The following is a 23026-nucleotide window of genomic DNA, read 5'->3' as shown; positions in this document are numbered from 1 at the left end:
TAATGGAGGCTCCTGGAGGTCTTGTTAAGGAGTGGGAAGCCTTTGAAAGACTGTTAGCAGAGGAGTAATATGACTGGGTTCACTGTGCCTGTTGTCAGCCCCAGGCCCCTCGCTCTTGTTTTCTGTTTCTGGGCAGCCCACATTGCCATGAAGGGTCATGTCACCGGGGCGGCCATCTCCAGCAGAACCTCATGCTCCCAGTTTCCATTGATTGTCCTTTTACACATCCACCGTCATGTCTTAACTGCATTCCCCCTCTGACTCCAAACCTTTCCCTACTCAGAAGTTCTCGACTCCATCATTTTTTTCTTTCTCCCCTTTGTAGATAAGATACTAATAATGAATGTAAGTTACATGGTACAAAAAGTATGGTACAATAAATGAGGAGAAATATAGGTTGATACTATGTTTTAAAAATCCACATTAATGCCCTGGCTGGTATGACTCGGTGGATTGAGTGCCGGCCTCTGAGCCCAGCCAGAAGGTCGCCAGCTGGATTCCTCCTAAGGGCACGTGTCTGGGTTGTGCCCGTTCCCCAGCTGGGGGCCTGTGAGAGGCCACCGAACACTGTTTCTCTCGAGCAACGATGGATATTTGTCTCCCTCTCTGTCTCCCTCCCTTCTCCTCTCTCAAAACATAAATAAAACCTTTTTTAAAACTGCATTAAAATAAGTTATAACAGGCTGGACTGCTGTGTTTATGATAAGCAAAAGATGGAAAGACCTTTAGTGGAAGGGGGAAGGCTGAAAAGGCAGATCATACACTTATAGAAAATGTGGAAGTTTACAGAGGTGAGAAATTTGGGTACAAAAATAGCATGTGATATCCTCTCAAATGAGCTGGGCTTTTTCTTTTACAGCTGATGATAAAGTATCACAGAAAACGTATTTTCTACCTTAAAATTGCACCAAATGAGGTATAAATTCAGTCTCTGATACTTACACACAAACCTTGGAGACCCTATCTGCTAATACCAGGTGATGGTAAAGGATGGATTGGAAAAGAAGTCTATAACAGGCTGTAGAGGAGGCATGGGGTACACTCTTGAGATTTGCAGCACCCCAAAATGAGGAATCCATAATGTTTCTCATTGTGCCAAAAAAACTGTAAGTATATAGGATGAAGTATTAAGTCGTTTCAAAACAGCCTTTGTTAATGAAACCCAGTAAGATCTCTAAATTTCATACACCTGTCAATTTAGTGTTTTTTTTTAAATCTGTTAAAATGAATCTCCAGCATCCTGTTATATTTGTAACTGGTTTCATTGTTTGTGGAGGACTAGAACATATTGAGTAGACATAGTGCAGAGTATGTCATTGTATAAGATCCAGACGCCCTCTCTACAGTGACCTTCTCCGAAAGAGCTGGGCGCTTTGTGCAACTTCCTGTAGAACACTGCGGGATGCCTGGCGTACCTGGTCCTGGTGCCAGCAGCATGGCCCCTGCTGCCAGCCCTGTGATGACCAAAGATACCCCCTCCAGATTCCCTCAGGCCCTCGAGGACTGTCAGGCACGACCACACTTAGATCTTCTCCCAGGCCAGTTTGTAGTAGAGGAATATACTTAAATTTCTACATGAAAGTCTGTTCAGAATGTTTTCTTGGTGCTATTCACTGGACTGTTTTTAGTACCTGGGGCTTTTCATGATGACAGGTTCTTTGCTGTCTTTTATTTCTGAATTTTTGAAGATCCTGGACCCTGGCATTTGTTCCTGACTGACATTTATATCATTCTGAATGTTTCCATATCCTGGACACGCAGTTTTGTTTCAATTGGTACTCTGGCTCTCTGTGCGCGCTCAGTCTTGTTAAACAGATCATAATCTCCAGCGAGCTTCAGTAGCTTCCCTGTTCCCACGGTCATAGCTCAGGCATTCAGTCCTGTGTCTGTGCTAGCTCCGAGACGATTTCGAATTAGACCCCGTCCCCACGGGCTACATTGGGTTCATATCCAGTAATTCCTTTACTTACTTAACAATCAATATGTAGGGCGAACTGACAACTCCTTTTGTGCAGATCTTACAACAAATACAAAAACACTTGTTTTATAAAACTGCCGTTAACTAGTATAATCATTAGAATGTAACTACCATTAATTCATTGTATCTCACAGTGCCGCAGACACAGCCGGCCCTGTGTCCCGCGTTCTTTGACTCCACTTATTCCTGCTGGGTTCTGTTGTTTTCCTTGAGCTAGTTCTTCTGCCTCTCCTCTTCGTCTGTACCAGTAGTTCTTAATCCTTTTTGAGTCTGGACCCCTTGGAGGAGGTAAAGAAAAATACACATTTGCACAACATTTTCCATGCAGATTTAAGGTGGAGATTTAAGGATCCTATTATTTCTTAAACTTAAAAAAACCACACCTCCTGCTAAACATAAAAATCTTACGACAACCCTCCCACACATGGCATTCTGATGAGATCTGATCCTCATCCCTCTAACCCTACAATCACTGAGATGCAGTTGATACCCATTCTCTACCACCCAAGATTTTTTTTTTTTTGCCTAGGTATACTTTTTTAAGCCTACATCAGAAAACCAGTAAAAAGTCTTCTTTCCTAAATATAGTACTGTCCAAGATTCTGATTGCGTCCTCAACCCCAGTCTCCTGTTGAGACTCATTGCTTTGAGAGACCACCCACAGCCATCATTTGTCTCCAAATCTCTATACCCACACTTGGGTTTCCCTCTTTAGTGCCAGGCACATATTGTCCACAGCCAGTGAAAATAGTCACTTTGCTTATTCTCAGTTTCTCTTTTTCTTTTCTTTGCCTTCATTGCCCTGGCCTAGGCACATTTATCTGTTGGGTTTAGAGTTTAGCATTTTTATGGGCAGATATAATCCACTCTGCTAAATGACAGTGAATGGTTTTAGGGACTAATACAACACAGTGCATTTGCATAGTACTTTATGCACAGCTTAAATGTTTTCATATATGTTATTTCTTAGTCTCCACCATAGTCCTTGAGGTAGGTAGGACAGCAGGGTGAGGAGCCAAGGTCACGCTAAGTATTGGCCTGCTAGAATGACACCAGCCTCTGTTACGCGGCAGTCCAGGGCTTTTGCGCTTCCATCTCTCTAACCCCCAGACCTGGGTCCTGTTACAGCCGGGGGACCTCGGAAAAATCAAAGCCAGTGTTTTCCATGAGCTTGTGTGATACTTCGACACTTTAATATGTGACCCCAAAAGCATGTTACTTGTTTGTCATGTTTTTAAAATATTACCTTTCATGCCCTTATTGGTGTGGCTCATTTGATTGGGCATCATTCCACAAGGTGAAAGGTCACTGTCCGGACTCGAGCCAAGGCACACGCCCCGTTGCAGGTTCAGTCCCCGGTGGGGGCACCTACAAGAGGTAACCAAGCATTGTTTCCCCCACACATTGATGTCTCTCTCTCTCTCTCTCTCTCTCCCTCTCTCTCTCTCTCTCTCTCTTCCTCCCTCCCCCCTCCCTAAAAATAAATAAATAAAATAAAAAAAATAAAAATATTACCTTTTATGTATTTTTCAAGGCAGCATGCTTTTCCTCATTGAATTTCTAAGTTCATTTCAGAATACTCACACGCACATCCTGAATGATGTTCCACAGAGAGCTGAGCGGGTTTAACGCCGAGAGCCATTACTTACTAAGTGGAGGTGGTCATGTTCCTTTCTCCTCTATTTATGTAATAAATAATGACTTTTTATTGGAAAAGCCATCCAACACAGGAAAATGCAAAACTCACCTTTAATTCATATCACCCCATGCACACACAAAACCAACACGTACATACACACTTCTCTCCCCAAAGGAAGCACTGTTAGTGATTTGGTTTTTTTCTTTCCAAACCTTTGTGTGATTATATAGCAGTACATATATTGCCAATCATGCTTATAGTTTTTTTATTTTTATTTTTTAAGAATTTTTTTAATTTTATGTATTTATCTTTAGAGGGGAAGGGAAGGAGAGAAGGAGAGAAATATCCATGTATGGTTGCCTCTCGTGGGTCCCCTGCTGGAACCGACCTGCAACCCAGGCATGTGCCCTGACTGGGAATTGAACCGCAATCGTGTGGTTCACAGGCCCGCATTCAATCTGCTGAGCTACACCAACCAGGGCAGTTTTTTAATTTTTAATTTTATTTTTTTATCCTCACTAGAGGACATGCTTATTGATTTTAGGGAGAGGAGAATGGAGGGAGAGAGGGAGAGAAAGATCAATCCCAACTGGGACTGAACCCGCAACCCAGGCCCATGCCCTGACTGGGAATTAGACCCATGGTCTTTCAGTTTACAAGATGACGCTCCAAGCAACTGAGCCACACCAGCCAGGGCCACACTTATAGATTTTTTTAAAATCATAACTCATATTTCACTCTACTTCCTATTCAGTGACTTGTTCGCTTCCCTTTAACAGCATGTTTGGGAGCTCTTTTCTGTATTTTGGTCTGTCTTGCCTTTTAATGTCTGTGTAGCATTCTATAGTTTGACTATATCGTAAAACATTTTTTTACTTGATGTTTAGATTGATTATAAGTTTTTGCTGCTACAAACAATACTATATCCTTATAATACACACTTAGACTTCTACCAGCATTGAAAAAAGTGCCTGTATCCTTGTATCTTTATGTACACTGATAATCTTTTAAATATTTACTTACAAAGCTTTTATTGGCCTTTTGTATTTCTTCTGTGTATTTCCAGTTTACACAACATCTCAATAATTCTTCTGGGTCATTTGTTTCTTCAGAATTTGTACACTCTCTTTGCCTATTCTGAATGTTAACCCTTGTTCCGGTGTGTACTACAAATATGTTTTTTTCTAAACTGTTACTTGTCTGTTAACTTGCTAATAGTGCCTTTTGATACATAGGAGTGTTTTGGTTTTGTTTTGTTTTTTTTTTAAAGATTTTATTTATTTATCTATTTTATTTATTGATTGATGTTTCTCTCCCTGAGAAACATCAATATGTGGTTGCTTCTCACACGCCCCTAACTGGGGACCCCGCCCACAACCCAGGCATGTGCCCTGACTGGGAATCGAACTAGCGACCCCTTAGTTCGCTGGCCTGTGCTCAATCCACTGAGCCACACCAGCCAGGGCATTGATGTATTTGTAACATATGTTTGTGTTTGGTGTCTGTCAGGGTATTGTATTAGTTTCCTGGGGCTGCTATACAAATTACCATGGGGTGGGTACATTATGACAATAGAAGTTTATTTTCTTTTTTTTTAAAGATTTTATTTATTTATCTTTAGAGAGGAAGGGAAGAAGAGAAGGAGAGAAATATCAATGTATGGTTGCCTCTCGTGAGTCCCCTGCTGGGAACCGGCCTGCAACCCAGGCATGTGCCCTGACTGGGAATCAAACCTCGATTGTGTGGTTCGCAGGCCCGCGCTCAATCCACTGAGCTACACCAGCCAGGATAGAAGTTTATTTTCTTACAGTTATGGATGCCAGGGGTCTGAAATTACACTGTCGGCAGGACAGTTTCCTTTTGGGAGGATCTGAAGGACAGACTCTTCCATACCTGTCCCCTAGTTTCTGGTGGCTGCCAGCAGTCCTTGGCATTCCTTGGCCTGTAGATGCAGCATTCCAAGTCCTCACTCTGTTTTCACATCGCCACCTTCTCTGTGCCTGAGCCCTTTTCTGTCTCTTATGAGTATCAGTCTAGTGTGGTCTCATGGTCTCGTCTCAATCCTGAGCCTTATTTAATCTGCAAAGACCTCATTTCTAAATAAGGTCACATTCTAAGGTTCCGGGTGGATGTGAATGTTGGCGGGGAGGGCCACTATTTAACTAATTTTATGTTTCCAAAGGAAAGTTAGTAGTTTCTGTGGTTTTCTTACATAGTCCTTTCTTGTCTCACAAGTATGACGTGTTTGCCACAGACTAAGTGTAGTTAGTTTGGTTCAGGACTCAGTTTTTTTTTTTAATCCTCACCCACGCACACGCTTGTTGATGTTACAGAGACAGAGGAGCGGAGGGAGAGTGAGAGAAACATCGATCAGATGCCTTCCAAATGCACCCCCACCAGGGATCGAACTTGCACCAAGGTATGTGCCCAGACCAGGAATCAAACCCACAGCCTTTATTTGGTGTACATGCCGACATTCTAGCCAGCTAAGCCACCCGGCAGGGCAGGACTTGGTTTTGTTCCGTCGACCTATTCGTTTCCTTTACACTGTTTTGGTTATGATAATTTGTAGGATGTTTTAATATATTGTCAATTCCTCCCCTACCCCTAGTTTTTCTTTTCATTCAAAATATTTATTTCTTGGTTATTCTTTCACATTATCTCTGATTTACATAAGCTTTGGAAAGTATTTATTGAGTCTATTAAAACTGTGTTGGGATTTTGATTGGAATTGCATAGAGTTTATAGATCAATTTGGGGAAAACTGACATGTTTACAATATTGAATCTTCCTCTTAGGGTCATGCTCTTCATTTATTTAGGCATTTATGTCTTTCAATAAAGGTTTGTAGCTTTCTTCATATGGGTCTTGCATAGTTCTTGCTAGATCTAAAACTAGTGATTTTATAAATTAAACATTAGCCCCTTTTTTCTATTACAGTTTCTAATGGATAATTTTTGGCTGGTAGGAAATCCATCTATTTTTGTGTGTTGGCCATGTATGCTGCCACCTTATCATAGTCATCTTATTCTGTATTTCAGCTGACCATCTTAGTTTTTCTTGGTAGATTACCATACTGTTTGGAGTAGTGGTAGTTTTTTCTTTTCCTTTCCAACGTTAAAATCTCTTTTGAAGGTCTGTGTACGTGCTGTCACCTTAGACCCCAACAGGAGAGTGTTAGTCAGGCAGCCGCGGTTCAGGCAAGCACGACACTTAAAATCCAAGCAGAAGAAAACACAAAGACAAGCCGGTGAAGCTAAAGATGCTGCCTAGGGAGACAAGGACTTATGATTCACAAAGGAAGGGAAGTGGCAGAATTTTGACGAGCAAGTGCTCCCCGTTCTTCATCCTATACTAATATTGTTTAAAGCCTTCTAAGACCTGTGCTAGGCAGCTCCATCAGGTCACCTGGCAACGTGGGAATTTGCTCCACCTACAGAGCAAATGTATTTCAGTCTGGCTCGTAAGTCAACGGTCCTTTCAGTCTTTAGACTGACCGTTAGTACTTCGTCAGGTCAGTCACAGAACAGTGGTGACGCTCGGCTGCCACGTAAGTACGTTGGTATTAATAATGAAGCTTCCTTCCCTAGTAAGACTTGTAAGCCCTTGTCACTAATCAGCTTTTTTGCATTGTTTTTTGCTTCTGGCCATTTAGGTTTTCACCTAGTCTTGTTGAGAAGTAATTAACTTTGTGGTTGGCTGTGCATGGTAAGAGGCACCACAGACTCAGCTTCACAAAGAGCGGCTTTTCCTTCGCCCATTTCTTAACAAATAGTTTACTAAAGAGCTCAGCCTATAAAAAGAAAAAAAGCAAGATAAATAGGAACTTGGGTTTCTACAGGTATTTTGATGCACACTTTAAAGACAGAAACTCATCCTGATTGGCTTAGTGGTTTGGGCATCATCCCACAAACCTAAAGGTCACCAGTTCGAATCCCCAGTCAGGGCACATACCTGGGTTGTGGGCCAGGTTCTCCAGTTGAGGGCCCGCGAGAAGCAACTGGTTGATGTTTTTCTCCCTTTCTTTCTGCCTCCCTTCCCCCCTTTCTCAAAGTAAATAAATAAATAAAGTCTTTAAAAAATACATTAAAAAAGAGACAGAAACCGAGTGCTAATAAGGGTGGAAATCTTAATGTTTTTAAGGTTAAAGTTACCAGAACAAACCTACTCTCCCCAAATTAAGCATTCCTTTCAAAACCAGGGATAACCCACTTTGAAAGACAACCTGTAATAATTTAAATATCAAATTACTTGACAAAAAATGAGGTTTCTGAAAATTTTAATAACATTAAAGTTATTAAAATGGTAAGTACAACATTAATGTTCAAAATTAATTTAAGGTACAACTTCAATCAAATATAAAATAAATACATATAAAGAGAAGTGGGAAGACTTCTACCCAAATGCTAATGTCCAAGAATATTATCCATCAGTGATGGCTTCAGTTGTGATTATTATTTTCCATAGAGGGCATGTTTTACTTTTTAATATATTACTTTTATAATCAGAAAACTAAAAATATAATTAGCAAGTTAAGTAGAGTGAGCAAAATAAACCTTTTTTGTTGTTTTTTGTTTTTAATATATATATTTTATTGATTATACCATTACAGTTGTTCTATTCCCCCCCTTCATTCCCCTCCACCCTATACACCCCGTCCCCCACCATCCCCCCCCTTAAAATAAACCTTTTATGGAATTACTTACAAGACATGAGGACACTGAAAATTATTGATCTGATCATTCAAAAAGGCAGCTGAATTTGTTCACAGTGATGTGCTGGTTCTAACTAATTTCAAAGGTAATTTCTGTAATGGCTCAGTGTCCTTGAATATTTTTTTAACTCACATTTAGAACTTACTACTTTTAGTTAGGTGTAACTATCTGCAAACAAGCACAATTTTGCATGTGTACAAAGGAAATGAGTATGATGTGAAATGTGTTGAAAAGTACACAGCAGTATGCAAAGGCGAGCACTATATAATCCATTCCGTGTGCAGGTTCCGCTTTTATTGACAGGGATCTTTAGCACTGTGTACAGGAGCAAGGACGCCTCTGCAGTGCACAGCTGTGGTCACTGTTTGTAGAGGCCACATGCTTGGGGTGTGGCTGTGCTTCTTCCGCTTAGTTTGCCTTTGCAAACAGTGCAGGTTAAAACTGAGGGAGCTGCACCGGGACACTGGTTAAGGGCAGGCCCAGGGCACCTTCACTCCAATGGCTGTCTATTGAGAAGCTTAACAGCAAGAAATTGGGTTGCAGTGATACAACGTTAAAGAAAAATAGTCCCTGCCTGTGCCCAGCAGCACATAGTTAACGTGTATTTTTGAAAACATCTCATTCTGTAAAGTAGGAAGGGGAACCCCCATTTTACAGGAGGTTAAGTAGTTGTCCCCATGTCACACAGCCCATGTGTGGCAGAGCCAGGACCGGAACCCAGGTCCTGTCACCCCAACCCCAGTGCTGTATGCTGTGGCTGCCTCGTGCACCAACAGTCCCCACCTGCCCATTACAGGTACAGGATCTGAAGGGGAAACACTTACACAAATATCAGTGCAAAACCCTGTTGATAAGGTGTTATATGGAGGGCAAAGTGCAGGGGTAAAAAAGAGAAGAGCCATCAATTTTCTCCTGGCCACATTCTCAGTCCTAAGAAAAAGCTGCCGTCTTATTTGTGCCACGTCTCTTCGAAAGCACTGTGGCTTTTGTTGGTGCTGGCCTAAAGGGTGTGACATTCGACAGAAGGCTGTCACTCCCGTCCTCCCTGCAGCCCCATTTTCCCTTTCTCGCGGCCCTTTCCTCTTGTTCCCTTGTGAGTTGCAGCCTCTAGACTGTGTCTCTGGGTCTGTTTCCTGTATCTAAGCGCGCAGCTCGGCCTTTTCGTCCCCTAGACTGTCTGTCTGTCCCGTCCTGTGGGTCTTCCGCCTGTGCTGTATCTTCCCCTGCGTTTCCCTCCCCATCACTTCATTTCTCCTTTTGTTTCCATCCTGCTGTCTCTGCTTCCTGTGTCCCGAGGGTGGACACCAAGTGCAGGTCGACACCGAATTTTTATTTTAGAAGACAGTTTCATTTTCTCTGTCACGATTTTTTCAGTTGAGCGGATGGAGCCCCCAAGTTTTCTTCCAGTTCTGGATGTAGAGGTATCTCCTGTGAATCTCAGTTGTTTGTCCTTAATCTTTTTTTTCCTAAATAATGCAGAATCATTTGTCTGGAGAAGAAAATAGCCTTGATTGAGGCTAGCAGCCCACCCGTGACTTATGTCAATGACGTTTACTTGAGTATTTTCAAAGTAAATACGGTACTTTTAATTTAAGGCTGGAAAGCCAGAGGCACACGTGGGGAGGGTCCTGCATCCTGTCCCTAGTGGTTTCCAGACTGGGGCCCAGAGTAGCGAGGGGACGGGGCTGGCTACCGAAGGGCAGGGTCACATACCCCAGAGGCAGAAGAAACCACTGAGATCCCACCATAGCCCTCCCAGACTGGGCGCTTCATAAATGCCTGTCCAAGAGGTGGAACTCTGATTTGGTAAATGAGTCTTAATATCTAGCAATCCAAACTTTACTTTTGAAACCCACACAAGAAGCGTAATTAAAAACTCCTTAATCCCAACCTTACACCACGAAGTAGTTGAAATCGCCCTGGAACATGAATCAGGAGCCCCAGATTCTGTCTTGGCCACTTTCTAGAGTGGCCAGTTTACCATTCTGCACCTAAGTTTCTTCATCTATAAAATGAAAATAATAATATGTTCACCTACCTCACTGAGTTATTTTGAGAATCAGGTGAAATAATATATGTAAAAATGCTTTGAAAATTATACACACACACACACACACACACACAATTATAATGGTGTTAATAACAGCAGCGTTAGAGCCCATGAACTCCACCCCATATATTTATATTTGTGAGTTAACAGTTAGAAACAGTGGTTATTAATCAGAAACTACGTTATAAAACAGAGTTATTCTTCCTCACTTGTCAAATTTGGAGGCAGTATAATAATTAATCACATTGACCTTGAAGGCAGAAAGTACTGAATTCAGATCCCAACTCCACCACCTGAAGTGTGACTTTGGGCAGTATTTTAATTTCTCTGGGTCGTACACAGTGATGATAATAGATTTTTCATGAGGATCCAACAAGATGATGCACACAAAGTGTTTGACGTAGTGCCTGGCACATAGTAAGTACTCAATAAACATTAGCTTTAAAAAGGATCAGATATGCTTTGGTTGGTTGGGTCAGTTCCTTGGAGGGTTGTCCAGTCCGAGGTAAGTTTCCATCCCCAGTCAGGGTACATACCTGGGTTGTGGATTCGATCCTGGTTGGGGTGTGTATAGGAGACAACCAATTGATGTTTCTCTTTCTCTTTTCCCTTCTCTCTATCTCAAATGAACAAACATATCCTTGGATGAGGATTTAAAAGGAAAAAAAGTATCAAATATTTCTTGAGCACTTGCAATGTGCCAGGCCTAACTCGGGAGACAAAATGAAAAGACATGGTTCTGTTTCAAAGAGCCAGCCGTTGGTGGGGAAATATAGGTTCCCCCTACTTATGAAAAAATTTAAAAAATAAAAGAAAGCAAGCAAGCAAGCAAGCAAGCTCACTACTCAAGTGCAAAGGCAGGTTAGAAAATAGACTTTTATAGCCCTGACTGGTGTGGCTCAGGTGGTTGGGCTTTGTCCCCGGAAGTGAAGGGCTGCCTGTTGTTTCCTAGTCAGGGCGCATGCCTGGGTTGCAGGTTCGGCCCCCAGTTGGGGTGCATGTGAGAGTCAATAGATGGATGTTTCTCTCTCACATCAACATTTCTCTCCCTCTCTTTCTCCTCTCTCCAAAAATAAATAAATAAAATATGTCTTAAAAATGAACTTCTAAATCTGCCTGGAGAGACAAGTAAATAGAAACCTTCTTGGAGGACAAACTTTTTGTCTCAAGACTTTTGAAGAGTGGCATGCTCCCCTGGGTCACGCGCACTCAAATCTTTTGGAATGAATTTTCATTCCCCCAAACTCTAGGGGTCACCACAAGACTTGTAACAAGGGGAGCAATGGGCAGCAGTAGCTCATTCCGGGCTAACCCCCTGAATCTGTCTCCAAGGCCCCATTTCCTGTGACTTCCCAGGGAGCTGACATCAGCCCTGCCTTGGCTCACTTCTTTCCTATAAAGTTTCTAGAGAGCCGAAGCAGCCTCACCTAGTCTCTCGACTGCTGCTGCTTCTAGCCTCAAGCCTTCCTCATTTCACTGTCCCCAGCTTTAGTAAACGTACTCTCAGAATAAAAATTTAAAAAGACTTTTAAAGGGTAAGAAGTTTGTAGCAAAAAGACTTAGTGCTTTATATTTGGCTTTATCATTTGCCCACAGGGGTTTGATCCCTTGGAAAGACTCATGTTTATGCTTGTTGGCTTTCTGGTGATTCAACCTAAACATTCTGGTGACTTCAAAGCCTCCTGTTGGAAACACGTTTTACTGGCTACCTTCTATACGTGAACCATCTGTTTTGTTTTCATTTCATAGACTTCTTTTTTTAATATCTTTTATTTATTTATTTTTTAGAGAGAGGGGAAGGGAAGGAGAGAGGGAGAGAAACATCAATGTATGGTTGCCTCTCATGGGTCCCCTGCTGGGAACTGGCCTGCAACCCAGGCATGTGCCCTGACTGGGAATCGAACCAGCGACCCTCTGCTTCACAGGCCCGTGCTCAATCCACTGAGCTACAACAGCCAGGGCTCATTTATAGACTTCTTAAGAGCTGTACAAACAACATCTTGCACAGGGTATAGATTGGTTTCCGTCACTTAAGTATTAGCATCCTTGGTGCATGTTGTTGATCCCATGGAGGAGAAAAGGCAGGGCCGACTTGTAACCAGCCACTTGTCTCTGAGAGAGCTAGAGTGACCGGAATACACGCGTGAGGAATGAAAAGTGGAGTGCACAAGGATTCATTCTTCTAGAGAGAAAGGGAAATTTACAGATAGCTGTCCTTTGTCCACATGCAAGTGTGAAACTACAGAAAGCTTTTTGTCACTTTCTGTACCTTGCGACCAGATTTAAGTGTCTTTCTCATTTCACCAAGAATGTTGGCAGGGAATTTGGGGGTTAGAAAGATTGCCCTAAGTGGAAGAAATTTCACACTTTGTGTTGGTTTTCTGCTTTCTAAATACTTCCTAAATCCCTCATCTAAACAACATATAGGAAGATGTTAAAAACTGTATTTGCTCTGTGTCTGTTTCTATACCGGTAAGTGCCATGTTAGAGAAATTTAATTGGCATTGAATGAATCATCTGTTACTTTATAAAACTCATACAGTCTTATGAATTTAGAGCTGTAAGGGCCTTAAAGAGCTTGTAATCCAGCCTCTTGGTTCCACAGTGAGAAAACAGGGGTTTGGAGAGGCTGAATGGGTTTGTTCCAGACAGAGTCCTCTTACCGGGCTTCTGTCAGCCTTTTGCATGAGGGTCATGTGAAGAGACCCATTAAGTACTTTTCAACTGCAGTAGACATAAATGAATTGTATTTCTCCCCACATTAGCTGAGGAAGATACAGACCAAAGCAAAGTAAAGCTTTGGTCCCAAGAGGGAGAGAAGCAGGTAATACTGAAGTTACTGTATTGGCTGATGTAACCGGTGCTGAGTGAAAGTGAATCAATTCAAGTCCACTCAAATTTAGGGCACCGGGCCTGGAGCTTTTACTAAGAGCCGCCGTCAACAACAGAACAGTCACCAAAGACTGCGCAGTACTTTGACCCAAAGCCAGAGGTAGCAGGGGACTGCCACAGTAAGTCTGCAGACCCTGACGTGCACCCTGAGAGGAACGCATGCATTCTGTGGCAGGGTTTAATGTTTTTAGGAGCAGTCCCTCCTGGAGAAACTGCAACAGTTAGAAGGATGTGGAAAAGCATCTTTGGCCTGCAGGAAGACCATTTCCTTCAGACTCCTATTTGGAAGCTAGAGTGCTTGGTAGTTGATAAGTCAGGCCACAGATAAGCAGATAGCCACAAGCTCACTCACCCTTTCCTTCTTCCCCCAAAGAGGCCTGCCCATCGCTCCGGCTTGGAGGGCTTGTTCCACCCTAATGGTAGGTGTTCTCCACGGATTGTGTTTTCCTACCTGGCTTTCTCGGGGCCCTCCCCTTCCCATTCCGTCCCCTTTGCTCGGGGCTATGGCAAGTGTGGGCACTTCGTCCGTCTGTCTGTCTGGTCCCGGAGGGAGGGGGAAGCGTCCACGGTGACGGAAGAGAAGCCCCGAGAACCTCGGCCCTTCCCACCACTGGGCACAGCTTGGGCGCACCGGGACCCCATTGGGCTGTGCGTGTCCCCCGCCTGGGCAGCAGCTAGCCCCCGAGGTCCACTTGCAGGCTGGCCCGGGGAACCCGGGGACGCCTCTGGGCCCAGGGGCGGTGGCGTCGAGACCCCGCCCAGGGCCGCCAGCCCGCGCCTATCGCGGCCGCCAGCCTGGTCACGAGGAGTGGCGGTGCGGGATCGGGGCCAGCGCTCCGCGGCTGCCAGAGTCGCGCGGGCCAGCCGGGGCGGGGTGGAGGGTGGCGGGTAGAAATAGGGGCGGGCGGGCCGCGACAGCCTTGGAGCCGAGTGGAGCCGACCTGAGCCACGCCAAGGGCGCCCAAAGAGGCGCCGAGCCCTGAGCACCCATGCTGCATACGTTGGCCTGGAGCTCACTCTTCTTCCTGGGGCTCTTCGCGCTCAGCACCTGGGCACTGCGCCGCGCGCGGCCTGAATGGACCGTGTACGACTGCCTGATGATCAGCACCAGGTACGCGGCGAGGCCGGTGCCGCCCGCCCCACCCGGCCGCGCGAGGGCTGCCCGGACCCGCCTGCGCCCGGCCGTGCGCCCAGTGAGTGCGAAAGGGGGAGCAACAGGAAGCGAGGGGGCCTGCCTCCTAGTTCCTTGCCCCTCTTCGGCAGTGCGGGCGAGGGCTCTGGGAAGACCCTGTGCGTCCTGTCCTGGAGGGAGAGGGGAATAGGGTGGAGGGCTGCCCACTCTGGTCAGGATGGGGAGGAAAGCCCTGTACACAGCTACCAGCTGCCCTGGGGGTCGAGAGCGCGGTGGCGGCCCTACCATTTTCTTCCCGGCTCTGGCAGCCTAGGGGAAGGTCAAGTCTAGGAATTTTGGCTTTCTATTTGGCTGTCCACGGGACTGGATCGAGCGTGCTCCCCCACCCCTGTTTTTCTCTTTTCTGCCACACATTAGGCTGGTTTCTTCAGCGCAGGCTCTGTTGGCCACCGGGTCTGGGATCATCATCGTCTACTACTGTAGAGACGTGGTCAACGACAGGTAACATCCAATGCCAGGTGAAAGAAGTACAAATATCAGCACTGAACTTTTCTAAGTTTGCACGTTTTAGTGGCTCTCAGACACTAGTTCTTTATCAGTACATGCTGTTGGAAAGTTGATTAATGGGAAAACTTGTGCACCATAATTAGTTCCCGCCTCCTCTCCTTACCTCTTTCTACATGGCCACCTTAGGAAAGAGTAAAACAAAGAAATGCTGAAAAGTGACAGTTTAAGCCTGAGTTAAGGTGGCATGTGAGAGGACAGTGTGGCCCATTAACCCGACTTCTCTATGAAATAGATATGTTCAGAGGCGAGAGTGTGGCTTCTGGTTCTTCTAAGTGATGTCACCGGGGCCCTCCCTGGAGCACTCATTGGCCAGGAGAAGTGCAGTGTGTTGGCAGAGGCTTAGGAATGCTGCTCGTCTTTCCTGTGATTTGCTAAAGGCGGTAAAGAGCTTTCTGGAGCTTTGAGAAAACTGCCCTGTGTGTGTGTTAGAGCTCAGTCCAGAAGCAGGTCAGGAAGTATGTACCTAGCGAAACAAATCATAAAGACAGCGGTGGCTACTTTGTATAGTTTTTCCACCTGGGCAATGGTGGTTTGTTTGTTTGGTTGGTTGGCTTTTTTTTTTTTAAGCCATTTTTGTGCCTCCTGTCTTTCTGGAACCACTCTTACATGCTGTTATGTTGAAGAGAGAGTGCATACAGGGAAGTCTGATCCTGACCCTTCCCTCCTGTTGACTCTGCGATGGGAGGGGAGCCCCGAGGGGGTACCTGTCTCACTGGCCTGCAAATTTAGTGCCGGGATCTTACTCGGGATTAAGGCTGCCATCTGTTGTTTGTTTCTTTTTTTGGTGATAAATTGTAGATGCAGAGAGAATCCAGTTGGGTGACTTTGACCGCAGGTAACAAAGGCTAACAGCATTTGCTTGGCCAGATTCAGTTTTTATTTTAATTGAGCATTTGTGACCTTGTGGCAACTCCCTTACTGCCCCCGCCTAGTCTGTCGGATCAAACTTCAAACCAGCCTTTTGCAAAGATAAAGGCAGATGTGGCCCAGCACTATCTTGAGCTGCAGCAGGGCAGGCAGCAGGCAACCGCTACACAGTTCCTAACAAGATGTTTATGCACGCGTGACTTGCAGTTTGGTAGCCCCGCTGTTGTGTTTGCCCCCGAGAAGTGGTGTATTTTAGTGGCTTGAGCACGGCAAGAAGCCTGAGTTTGGTTTTCCTGATCCTCCTTTTGTGTATCTTTATACCTTAGATTCTTTGCCCGTAAAATAGAGACAGACACATTTCTGTGCCCTTTTCCTTCACACGGAAGTGCGAGGATGCTCTAACGGCAACTACATCATCTTTTTTTTTTTTAAAGGCCCTTGGGTGTCATATCCTATACACCCAAGTATTTTTCTATTATGTGCCTTTTTATTTTCTGCCTTCATGTAAACTGTCTACAGATTGGGGGTATCTATATATCCCTCCAATTTATATGCAGAATGTGGTATGTGGCCAAGGATTGCATCAGATTCTTAAAGAGATCTAGATCCCTAAAGGGGCTAAGAGTCACAGCTCTAGGCAGTTTTCTCAATTTAAGCACTTCTATTTGGATAGTACTTTTTACCTTCAAAAGGACTTTTGGTTTGTTTGTTTGTTTTTTATAAATTTTATTTATTTATCTTTAGAGAGGAAGGGAAAGAGAGAAGGAGAGAAATATCAATGTATGGTTGCCTGAGTCCCCTGTTGGGAACTGGCCTGCAACCCAGGCATGTGCCCTGACTGGGAATTGAACCGCAATCGTGTGGCCTGCAACCCACGCCCGCGCTCAGTCCACTGAGCTACACCAGCCAGGGCCAGACTTTCAGTTTTTTAATCTTTACAAAAACTTTGTCAGGGAAGACAAGGATTATCTTCATGTTATAAAGAAAGCTAAGTTTCAGGCTAGGGGTAGTTAAGATTACAATAAATCTCTTGCTAATAAATCTTGAGAGAATTCTACCAAGCAGCCACAGTTTCAGATCTGATTGAATTGGTACTGTGTGCAAAATATTAAAACCCTAGGCTCCACTCAAGGGGAGAGGCCAGATATATTTCAGCTTGGCTTTTAATAGCTCTTTATACTTATTAAACTTGGAATTGCTTTAAGAAAGCAATGGAGACCATCGGTGGGCAGTAGAATACTACATCTTTTTGACTAAATGGAATTTGGCTAATTAATCATGTGTATTATATTTAACATCCTTAGTTGTTTGCCTGTGTCATTGTTACTCATTATTGAGTTATGCTGTCGTAAGTGTGGAATCACTCAGGAAAGAAACTTGAACAGGCACTGTCTGGTGTATTCTGGATGCTGCATTTGGTGAACTGGCTCCTTAGGAAATCACCTGAGGCAAAGTTCCAAAGACGGATTTGAGGGCTGTGTGTATACCATGAAGTCTCTGGGCCCTGGACAGGTTGCTCAGTTGGTTACAGCACCATCTGGATACGCCAAAGCTGTGGGTTCAGTCTCCCATTGGGGCACATGCAAAAAGCAACCAATGCATGCATAAATAAGTGGAACAACAAATCAGTGTTCTTTTTCCCCCTCCCTTGCTATCCCTCCCCCTTACTCTCTAGAATAAATTTTTTTAAAAAGTCTGGGGGGGTGGAGCCTTAACAAGCAGTACAGGTGATTCTGATGTTCAGGTAGTTTGAAAACCATAAAACTGATTGTTTCTTCTACCTAACACACAGTGCTCAATAAGAATTTGCTGATTTAGTGAATCTAATTCTCCCAAGCATAGGACATGGTTTCAGTTTAGATTTTTTCCTACATCAGTTTTCTGTGGAATTATGATGTATCACTTGGGAACAAAATTGTAGAAATTCTAGACCTCCCTTCTAATCTGCCATAGGACAGTGATAAACTATCATTTTGACTCAGCAGATACTGATTCAGTCCCTTCGGTGAAGTAAACGGCAACACTTGTCTTTCGTCCCAGCTTCTCTTTTGGTATATGACTGCTGTTAGGTAGTCCTTAAACTCTGGGCTCACTTCCAGACGTATTTTTCTTAATGAGTGGAATCAGGATTAGCCATGGAATTGTAAAGAAAGTGGCCAGGGCTGCTTGCCAGAAACTCCCTACAGTAGGGTTACAAGCAGACACAAGAGGAAACTCCCAACTGTTGAGCAATGAGCGGAGTTAAACTGGAAATATTGCACTGGGATTCGGGACACCTTCCAGACCAGTTTCTTGGTGGGGCTGTTGAATCATTGGTAGAGATATCAGTATCAAAGTCAGCTTATATCACAAAATGCCAGAAAATCCATTACAAATGAGCAGCTAAGTCAGGCAAATAGTGACAGCTAGTCACTTAAACACATGGATGCTTGCTGCCTTTGATAGGAAGTTTCCCTGTGATTTAGAGAAAGTGGTTCACACCATCAGTTTTAGCATCTTCACTGTCAAGTGTCTGGAGTAAAAACATCTGGTTAATACAAAGCTGAAGGAAATGTGTTGGAGAAGAGGGTAGCTTTGAGCCTGCCTTCATAATCAGCATCTCTAATTATTTTACAGACCACTCATACGCTTTCTTTCAGGCACTGGCTTGCCCGAGAATATATCTGGTTTTTGGTTTCTTATATGGTCTATGACACCTGCGCCATGTACCTGTGTGAATGGTACCGAACCAGAGAACAGAACCGCAGGGACTACTACACCATTTTTCGAAGCTACCTAAGTAAAAACCGCCTCATGATCACACACCATGTGGCCATTCTGTTGGTCCTTGCGCCAATTGCACAGGTATGCCCCCCCCCCCCCCGCCCCCCGGCCAAGGATATAGCCACCAGCTGTCTAGGTCACTCGTTTCTCCCACTGAAGACCAATACTTAGGACTCCGGATGAGCGCCCTCTTCCTTCATTTTCCAGTCTCACCCTGTTCATCGTGCCAGTTGCTTCTGAAGTTGAATCCCCTGGGCAAATCACGTAGAAATGTTCGTGATTGTCCTTGCCAAGAGTCCCCCAGCCCTTTGTGATTCCCTAGCCTTTGCCAAAGGTTCTGTCTTTAGTTCATACAATATAAAAACAATATAAAATACAACATATGAATTTTTAAAAAATAAGAGGAGCTCAGTCAACTGATTATTTGCTCTAAGAGTGCCAGAGATTACTGTATGCATTATTTTGATGTTGCAAAAGCAGACTCTCAAAGCCAATAGCCTCAAAACCTCTCCCCAGATCCACTTTTCCCATAAAAACATCACCCAAGAGAAGAAGATGGGAATACAGACAGGAAACTAGTAATTTTTGAGTGCCTACCAGTTGACAGGCACTTTATTTAAAAGCTCATAGCTTTCTGCTAATAATTAGAAATAACAGTAGAAATTGTTAGCCCTATACCACAGTTGAGGAACCTAGGGCTGTACGAGTTTACGTACCCCAGCCGGTGGTGCCCCATGATGGGGCTGCTACCCTACTGTGCTATGTACCGTTTTGAAAGGATGAAAGGAGAGGGTAAAGCATGTTACATTCTTTATGAAGTCTCCCTAACATTTAGCCCAGGATCTAGCACATATTTTGTTGAACTGACCTGGCGAAGTACTCTTGGCATGACTAAGTTAGATACCCAAAAGTAGGCTGCGGAGTTCCTTCTGGCTGACACTGAAAGTCAGAGAAAGCTTGGTGTGTGATGCAATTGGCCAATGAGAAGTTGCCTCTGGATCCTGGTGATTCGACCATCAAAGTACCATTGCAGTAGCAGAGCATTGAATAGGTTTGCACCTGCCCACTTAGCATTTATTTCTCTTCCCCTTCATGGCCCCTCACGGTTACCTGTTTCAACAGCCCTAGTTAGAATTTTCATTCCGGTGGTTTCTTAACGTCCATGTCTTATTTCCCTTTTTCCTCTTTTCCTCTGCAGCTTAGGGGAGACCGGGGGGACTTCTTTGTTGGCTGCATCTTCACGGCAGAACTGAGCACTCCATTTGTGTCGCTGGGCAAAATTCTGATCCAGGCACGTATGAAGGAAATGGCAGAAACAGCGCAGGGGCACAGACTCTGCTTTTCTGTGGTGGTGTGGGGTTCGGAGAAATCTCAGTGCTGGGAACAGAGCGGCGGGAGACCCCTGAACAGACTTAAAGGTCAATTGGTCTTCCAAGCCAGTGGGGACAAAATTGTATGTTTGATTCAAATTTGATACAGTCCTTCATGTTTTTTATTTGTTTTTTTCCTGGCCATAGATTTTCTATTGCACTGTTCCCGTCAGTTGGGTGGCTTAGGTCAAATTCAGCATCGCTGTTAGAAAACCCACAAAGCCGTATGTAGATATAAATACAGCAGGGTTCAGCCAAATTTTCCAAGTGTCAGAGAGCTAGACGTTTGGCCTTTACTGCTGTAGGACTTGGGCTAGTCATTTCCTGAAAGCCCAGCCTCTTGGTGACTCTGCATTCTCCTCCCGTCTTTTGCAGCTAAAGCAGCAGCACACCCTTCTGTACAAGGTGAACGGCATCCTCACGCTGACCACCTTCTTTTGCTGTCGGATCCTTCTTTTCCCCTTCATGTACTGCTCCTATGGCCGACAGATGAATCTAAACCTGCTCCAAGTGCCATTCAGGATCCCTTTCTTATGCAATGTGGCCAATGCCTTCCTCATTGCTCCCCAGATCTACTGGTTTTCTCTGCTGTGCAAGAAGGCAGCCAGACTCTTTGACACTCCCCCAGCCAAAAAGGATGGGTAATGGCTCCCAGCAGTCGGGCAGTGAGGGTGCCTCCTCACAGTAGCTGCCTCTTCCACTCAGTATTCCACGGACCAAACTGTGCCCTGGGTGGCCTCAGCCTTTTGGGTATTGATAAGCAGATGGGCTTGAGTTTTTCTAAAGAACATTCATGTTACCTCCCTCTTCTAACCTGCCCCTTTTGCAAAAGCACTTTTATTAGTAACAACTAGTGGATCCTGTCCGACCTCCACTGGCAGCAAGGATAATGCAAGCCCAAGGGGTCCTTCCTTGTCTTACCTCAAGGGCTCTGGGAGGTGGAAGCATGGGGTGTGGAGACAGGTGGACCATGACGACAAGCTGGGCACCCAACTCGCCCTAATATTGACGGCTACCCACTGCAGCAAACACTCAGGGCAATATCCACACATGCTGGGCCAGCAGAAGCAAGTGACAACTTGGTTCTTGAAATAATTTCTTACGATGTTGGCCTTCGGAAATCGTGGGTAGGTAGTTTTTTATTGTTTACTAGAGAACCCATTGGTCTTTTGCCTCATTCCTTCATCCATGTGCCAACATTGAATTCTCATGCCTACTGAGTTCCAGTCAGTAGTCTCATTAATGGGGGGGTGGGCAGGTGGGAGGCAGAGATGGGAACCTGAAGCACTTGAGTAGGTAGGGACGCTAGTAGGTCAGCAGCTTTGCAGGCTGACTTTGTAAGACCAATGTCAAACTTGTGAGTTTGTTGTAAAGTCACAAATACTATTCCTTTTCAAGCCCAGCTTTTCCAGTGTGCACACACACAGGATGCTCGTGGAAAGATGGCCACTGAGCTACTTACTGGGTAGCCCTGCTCTTCGACACTGTCCTTTTCATATGAAGCGGAAATGGACTTCTACATTCCAGACCACGAGAAGTCACATCTAGACTGCCTCCTGATAATCCAGAGCTTGGGGTCCAAAGCCCATGCCTATGTGAGTGTGCCACCGTTTAGCCACAGGAGGCTGGAGAGCAAGAGAGCAGGACAGCCCTGGTCAAAGTGTGCCTGTGGACGGCCCCTTCACTGCCACGGCAAACAGGATTCTCTGGTGCCAGGTGCTCCTTACCAACCTGGAGGGGATTAGAAACTGCTACCAAAAATTTTTTTTTCAGGTGGTAGTGAAAAGCTAGATTTTTAAAAGTGCCTTTTAATTCATTGTTGTCCATAAACTTTTAAAGTAATGAATATGTAACAGTGCCTCAAATTTTGAATATTTGTCTTTAATGGGTACCATTTAAAAAATGCAAAATATTGTTTTGTTCGCTGTCAGTGTATCTTGTGTAAATCACCCCTGTGGTGATTAAATTGCACTAATATTTCCCAACTTACTATTATTTGTGAAACACAATACATCAATACCGACTTCCTGTAAGACCCATCCCGTGACCTGACTTGGACCAACTACTGTGTGGTGTTGCTTCTGGTCTGTGTTCATATCCATGTAACTGGCAAAGGTGGGGTTTCAGGGGAGGGGGATATTAATGCTTTCAGCCCCCACGAGGGCCCACATCACACCTCACTCTAACACGGTTTCTGTGATTCGTAGTTCCAACACACTGCAGGGTCCTAGAGTTCAATACCAGCGCTCATGTAACTTCAGGCCCTTTTTTCTCTTTGTAGGTGAGTCCCAATTAGGAACTAGGAGGGCAGAAATCTTACTGCAGGCCCCAGAGCCAGCCCCCTGTAAGTGAGGGCATGGGTATGAAGGAGGTGCCAGAGTACATCCTTTTCCTGACCTCGCCTCCCAAATTAAACACCTCACCAACCAGTCCGCATAGCTCTGTAATAGGCCCTGACACCTTCAATTTGCATTTTTGTGTGTCTGCAGACACCTTCCCCTGCTCCTGCTCCCACTCATTCTTCAGAACCATGACAGCTGCTCTGGGCAGAGGATAATTACACTCACCCTTTGAGCACTTCTTTGCTTGCTTCCCAGGCCCAGTTTTAGCACAGCTCCTCTGGATCCCCCGAATGGCTGGAGTTACAGCAGAAATCCTCAGTTCAGAAGCCACCCATTTTCTGAGGTCCTTAACCTACCCCCAGCACCACATTTCCTTGGTCCCGCCCTCTCCTTTTCCCCTTTTACAGTGGTGCAGGCCTTGCAGGCACACAAATCACACGGCTAACTGGTGGCAGAACAGTTCTTTTCCGAATTGCTGCCCTTTCCAAAAGACCGCAAAATGACTTCTGAAGAGGTTTTCAGTGCAAAAAAACCACACGTACCTTATAATTTTTCCACTTGGGTGGTTTCACCTTTGAACTTAGTAAATTTCAGGGTGGAGAAGCCCAGTTATGAACTCGTTCCTCCTCCTTAAAGATTTGATCTTTAAGACTCTAGCTGAGTCCAATTTCAGTGTATCTAAGCCTAGACTATCGATAAGACTCGAGAGAG

General features: G+C 44.7%; 1 protein-coding gene and 1 long non-coding RNA gene across 4 annotated transcripts; one reads left to right on the top strand and one right to left on the bottom strand.

Annotated features, from left to right (window-relative positions):
• Positions 1-8009: 8009 nt before the first annotated feature.
• Positions 8010-13785, bottom strand: LOC119003427 (uncharacterized). The gene is made up of 3 exons (XR_005069961.1): positions 13726-13785; positions 8305-10337; positions 8010-8173 (listed from the first exon to the last, which is right to left on the bottom strand). It is a non-coding gene; the product is annotated as an uncharacterized LOC119003427 (long non-coding RNA).
• A 357-nt stretch (positions 13786-14142) lies between these two features.
• Positions 14143-21822, top strand: TLCD3A (TLC domain containing 3A). Of its 3 annotated transcripts, XM_037069758.1 has the most exons (5): positions 14163-14385; positions 14824-14907; positions 18480-18684; positions 19802-19894; positions 20349-21822. In XM_037069758.1, the coding sequence occupies exons 1-5, from the start codon at positions 14264-14266 to the stop codon at positions 20616-20618; spliced, it is 774 nt and encodes a 257-aa protein (XP_036925653.1). In that variant the 5' UTR covers positions 14163-14263; the 3' UTR covers positions 20619-21822. The 3 variants fall into 3 exon arrangements, with proteins under 3 accessions (XP_036925655.1, XP_036925654.1, XP_036925653.1); XM_037069760.1 differs by lacking the exons at positions 18480-18684; positions 20349-21822 and adding an exon at positions 15671-15673 and having other exon boundaries at positions 14143-14385; positions 19802-19856; XM_037069759.1 differs by lacking the exons at positions 19802-19894; positions 20349-21822 and having other exon boundaries at positions 14146-14385; positions 14824-14924; positions 18480-18564.
• Positions 21823-23026: the final 1204 nt, after the last annotated feature.

The sequence above is a fragment of the Sturnira hondurensis genome, unplaced genomic scaffold (assembly GCF_014824575.4).
Source record: "Sturnira hondurensis isolate 20B ecotype Veracruz unplaced genomic scaffold, ASM1482457v3 Scaffold0018728, whole genome shotgun sequence".
Taxonomy (NCBI): Eukaryota; Metazoa; Chordata; class Mammalia; order Chiroptera; family Phyllostomidae; genus Sturnira; species Sturnira hondurensis.
Note: the sequence above shows the minus strand (reverse complement) of the source record. Positions and strands in the feature narration are given on the sequence as shown.

Bases quoted from the DNA above. Each gene is read 5' to 3' on its own strand.
- TLCD3A (XM_037069758.1), top strand. From the start codon at position 14,264: ATGCTGCATACGTTGGCCTGGAGCTCACTCTTCTTCCTGGGGCTCTTC. The intron at 18,685-19,801 runs GTATGCCCCCCC...TTTCCTCTGCAG, and splicing joins TCCTTGCGCCAATTGCACAG to CTTAGGGGAGACCGGGGGGA. The intron at 19,895-20,348 runs GCACGTATGAAG...CGTCTTTTGCAG, and splicing joins TGGGCAAAATTCTGATCCAG to CTAAAGCAGCAGCACACCCT.